At 37.6% G+C, this 5,107-nt stretch overlaps 1 protein-coding gene across 1 annotated transcript in view; it reads left to right on the forward strand.

The window, feature by feature from the left end:
• LOC103598682 (fetuin-B-like) overlaps positions 1-4,589 on the forward strand; it is a 10,260-nt gene extending 5,671 nt beyond the window's left edge. Inside the window, exons 5-6 of the mRNA XM_008582732.1 lie at positions 3,106-3,186; positions 4,091-4,589. Coding sequence (XP_008580954.1) covers positions 3,106-3,186; positions 4,091-4,468 — 459 coding nt within the window. The 3' untranslated portion in view covers positions 4,469-4,589. The remainder of the gene's footprint in view (positions 1-3,105; positions 3,187-4,090) is intronic.
• The last annotated feature ends 518 nt before the right edge of the window (positions 4,590-5,107 follow it).

Below are 5,107 nucleotides of genomic sequence, written 5' to 3' on the forward strand. Positions count from 1 at the left end.
AATTTTAAGAGTTCTTTACATATTCTAGATACAATGCTCTTATCAGATATATAATTTTTAAATATTTTCTCCCATTTTCTGAGCTGTCTAGTCATTTTCTTGATAATGTTTTTGAAGTACAAAAGTTTTACGTTTTGATGAAGTCCTATTTATATATTTTTTCTTTTTTCGAATATGCTTTTGGTGTCATATCTAAGAACCACTGCCTAATCTAAAGTCACTAAATTTACATATGTAAAAATGCAAAGGATCCAGAACCCAAAACAATATTGAAGAAGCACAAACTAGGAGGACTCACACTTCTCAGTTTCAAAACTTACTGTAAGGCTACAGTATTTAAGAAAGTATGGTATTGGTATAAGGATATATATATATTTCCACTGAGATATAGAGATATATGTACATCAATGGAATCAAATTGAGATTATATATATGAAATATATATATTTATATTTAAAATACAAAATATAAAAAATATAATATTAATATTATAATATATAATAAAAATATATATATATCAATAGAATCAAATTGATAGTAAAGAAATAAACCCCTACATATAGGTCTATGAGCCATTTTGAGTTAATTTTGTATATGGTATGAGGGAGTTTCAATTTTATTCTTTTATATGTGCATATTCAGTTGCCCCAGCATTATTTGTTGAAAAAACTATTATTTCCTCCATTTAATTGGCATACTTCTTGAAGATCAATTGACTATAAATATAGGATTTTATTTCTCTACTCTCAATTCGATTTATTGATCTGTTTATCTGTCCTCATACAATACTGCACTGTCTTAAACACTATAGATTCGTAGTAAGTTTTGAGATTGAGAAATGTGAATCCTTCTATTTTGTTCTTTTTTTTTTTTGGTGACTGGTAAGGGTATTGTAACCCTTGGCTTGGTGTTGTCTGCACCACGCTCAGCCAGTGAGTGCACTGGCCATCCCTATATAGGATCCAAACCCGCGGCCTCGGCGCTCCCAGCGCTGCACTCAGCCGAGTGAGCCACGGGGTCGGCCCTATTTTGTTCTTCTTGTTCAAGATTGTTTCAGGTATTCTGGATCCTTTGCATTTTCATGATGACTTTGGAATCATTTTGTCAATTTCTATTACAAAAGGAAAGTCAGAAATTTGATACATTTGATTGCATTGAATCTATAAGTCAATGTGGGAGGTACTGTCACCTTAACATTAAGTCTTCAGATGCATGAATATGTGATGTCTCCATTTGTTTAGGACTTATTTAATTTCTTTTGACAATGTTTTATAGTTTTCAATGTATAAGACTTCCACTTATTTTAGTAATTAGGAAATTTATTTCTTGAATATTTTATTCTCTTTGATACTAATGTAATGGAATTTTCTTAATTTCATTTTTGGATTATTCATTGCAAGTATATAGAAATACAACTGATTTTTTGTATTGACCTAGTATCCCATAACTTTGATGAACTCATTTATTAGTCTAGAAATTTATTTCTTGAATATTTTATTCTCTTTGATACTAATGTAATGGAATTTTCTTAATTTCATTTTTGGATTATTCATTGCAAGTATATAGAAAAACAACTGATTTTTTGTATTGACCTAGTATCCCATAACTTTGATGAACTCATTTATTAGTCTACTGGTTTCTAGTGGATTCCTTAAGATTCTCTATATGAGGATACTTCAAGTAGTTTGTGGAAAAATAGAGTTGAAGGATAATACAAATCTTTATATCAACTTTTTGAAGTCCATCATATACAAGATTATGTCATCCACAAATGGAGACAGTTTTACTTCTTCCTTTCCAATCTGATGCCGCAGATGTTCTTTGGGGTTCACATGTTAAGCACATCCACATCCACTCTAGTGTCAGTACCACATAGGTCTACAGAACTTGTTATCTCAGCAGATCCTAGTCATGGTGGGAATGGCCAGGCTCTACTTGGTGCAGGTATCTGCAGTCTCTCCAGAAGGTTCTCTTAGAGTCCCTCCCCTTTGTGGCGTGGTGATGAAAAGGAGAAGGGAAAGGCTGAAGGAATTCCCCAAGGACTTCATACTTTAATGGATCTTCCCACCTTAAGAAATTTCTAGTCTTCTCTTCATATGGTCTGGAGATGGGTAATAGAGTAATGTTCGGGAAATCTATCTAAACATATTTTAGTAAATTTTGTATGGATACACTTAAGAGCTCTTCTTTAAAAACTGAGGCAACATTTCATTATAATATTGTATTTACACTTGAAAATGTATATACTCTATGACCCTAAAATTCCTCTTCCAGAAGTTTACTCTAAGGAAGTAACTAGGGATATGTGAAAAGATGTAGCTTCAATGCTTAAACAGATAAACAAAAAAAATTAGATTCAATCTAGTTGTCCAACAAAAGAGAGCCTGTTAAATAATACAGAAGAATACTAGGTAGCTATTACAAAGAAAATCATAGATGACTATTCAATACCATAAAAGGATTTTAATAATATATCGTTAGGTGACAAAACAGAATTATAAAATAATATGTATAACACTATCCTACTTTTGTAAAGAAAAAATATACATGCATAGGAAAATATATTGGAAGAAAAGAAATCAAATCATTGCAGGTAACTAATGTCTTTTGTGTAATTACAGGTCTTTTTACTTTCTTTTCATTTATCTATATTCTCAACAACAATTTATTAACATTTGCAATAAGAAAAAGTTGTTCTATTATTAAATAAAGAAGGACTTGATGGTGGTTTTGTCTGAGAAAACTCAGGTGGAACATATATAAAGTGCCGCTGTATGAAAGACCCAAGGGTAGAACTCAGGTCAAGAGGTAGAAGTTGTATAGATACAGCTTTTCACTCAACACGAAAAATTTTCTAAAACTCAGAACTTTTCTTCTCAAGATACACTAAGTTTCCTATCACTAGAAGCAATTTAGTCCCGTTTGAGTGATTTCTTGGTTAGGGTGAGCTGGAGAGAATTAGCTCAGAGCATGCCTATTACATGGTAGAAGCATAAAAATATTGGTTGACAGTGTGTCTGCACAAGCAGGAAACAGGTTAATTTACATTTATGATCATTAATAATGTTAATACTTACATGACATCATATTTTCTCTTTCTTTTAGCCTGTTGGTCTTTGCAAAGGTTCTCTGGTTCAAACCAGAGAAAAGTTGGTCTCTGTGACGTGTGACTTCTTTAAATCACAGGTATTTTTCAATCTAATTGTTTGTCTTCCTGTGAAGAGCAGATTGTCTATATTTAGCTGCCACTACCCCACCCCCTGCTTTGGTTTTCCCAAGATCTATAATCACCACTTTACTCAGGCTGCCCAACACACACCCACAGGGTAACTGGTCAAAGACCTGTCACACCTGGTTTTAGTCACAGTGTGATCCTGCAAAATAAAGACACATTTAGAAACAGGGAAGTACTAGCTTGGATAGCTCAAGCCTCTGAGGCATTACATTCAGTGTCCCAAAGAAACGACACCCTGAACTGCATGGAGAGGTCATTGCAATAAAAACTTTCAATCCCTTTCCAGAAGTATTTATCGAGCACTTATTATGAAGTAGTCTGGTGTAGTTGGAAGGTGGTTGGGACAGGCCACCTGAGTTCCAGTCCTGCTCTGCCACCTGTGAGCTGTGTGACCACAGGCACATACTTACCCATCTGAGAGTTGGTTGTCTCATCTGTAGAATGGGATTGCAACACCTCCCTCATTCAGATCCCTGAGAGAAGCAAGTGAGAGGACCTGGATGAAGGGTTCTGTACAAGGTCTGCACAGAATAAATAATCAATAAAAGGTGACTGCTGTTCCCTCTACTAGGAATAGGGAGACAGCTCACTGAAGACTTTGAGTGAGTCACTGAACCTCTCTGGACCATTGTTCAGCTCAGAAATTGCAAGATTTGCAGTCAAGTTTCTGCAAGTCTTGGTTCCCCCTAGCCCTTGTCTATGTTGCATTTTAACCCTTTCACCAGGAGTCCCATCCCTCTACCTGGTCTCCCTTTGAAACATTCCATCAGAAAGGCACAGATAAACTTATCCTAGTACCAGGCATAGCAGGGCTTTCCCTGTGGAACTCTGCATTTGAATATGTTCTTGTTTCAGGCTACAGCCCCTGGAGGTGAAAATTCTGCTGTTAATCAGGAACATGCAAGCCTCCCCAAGGTAGAAGATTCCCAGAAGAAAGACACAACCCACACTGACTCCCCCTCCAAAGCTGTGCCAAGAGGGTCTGTCCAATATCTCCCTGACTTGGATGATGAGAAGCCTGAAGATTCCCAGGAAAAGGGCCCTCATGAGGCCTTCCCTGTGCAGCTGGATCTAACCACGAATCCCCAGGGAGATACCCTGGATGTCTCCTTCCTCTTCTTGGGGCCTACAGAGAAGAAGCTGGTTGTCCTGCCTTTCCCCAAAGAAGAACAACGCTCTGCTGAGTGCCCAGGACCAGCCCAGAAGGCCATCCCTCTTGTCCTCCCACCATGACAATTACATAGAGGATTCCATGGGGCTGTGGTGCGCTGCATGAGATGAGAGTTGGTAGGGATGGGGAGCAGAGAGATAGAGTGCAAATGTAGAGAATGGCTAATAAAGTATGTCTAGTTGACCCCTTTTGGTCTCAACACGTTGTCGGGAAATGGAAATAATGAACTTGGGCCACACTGTACACTATACACTGCATTGTACACTGAGCAGCTCCCGCCTTAGGGTGCAGTCTCATGCCATAGAGAGAAGCCTCTTGTGTCCTCAACCTCCTGCTTATAAAGCGTTATCCTTTCTGCTGTATATCTATCCACAAATCTGTATTAAAGCATTCCATGAGTAAAGATCCTTTTCCCAATACTGAGAGATACAAGAAACTGAGACCCAGCAGAGTTTCATTCTCCACATCCCCTTGAGTTTCAAGATCAAGCACTAGCTGGGCACTGCCTGTGCCCTTATCAACCCTCTGCCTCTTTTCATCTGTCTGAAAATCTCTGGGTCTCAGGAATGGGGAACTCATTCAGAGACAAGGCAAATGGAAGAGAAGTGTGCTGTGGCCTGTGCTGGGCTCTGGGAACACCAGACCACAGCAGTTCTCATTATTGTTACCATTTCTCTCAGGACAGACATTAAGGGGCCCAT

This window comes from Galeopterus variegatus, unplaced genomic scaffold (genome assembly GCF_000696425.1).
Source record: "Galeopterus variegatus unplaced genomic scaffold, G_variegatus-3.0.2 Scaffold2709, whole genome shotgun sequence".
Taxonomy (NCBI): domain Eukaryota; kingdom Metazoa; phylum Chordata; class Mammalia; order Dermoptera; family Cynocephalidae; genus Galeopterus; species Galeopterus variegatus.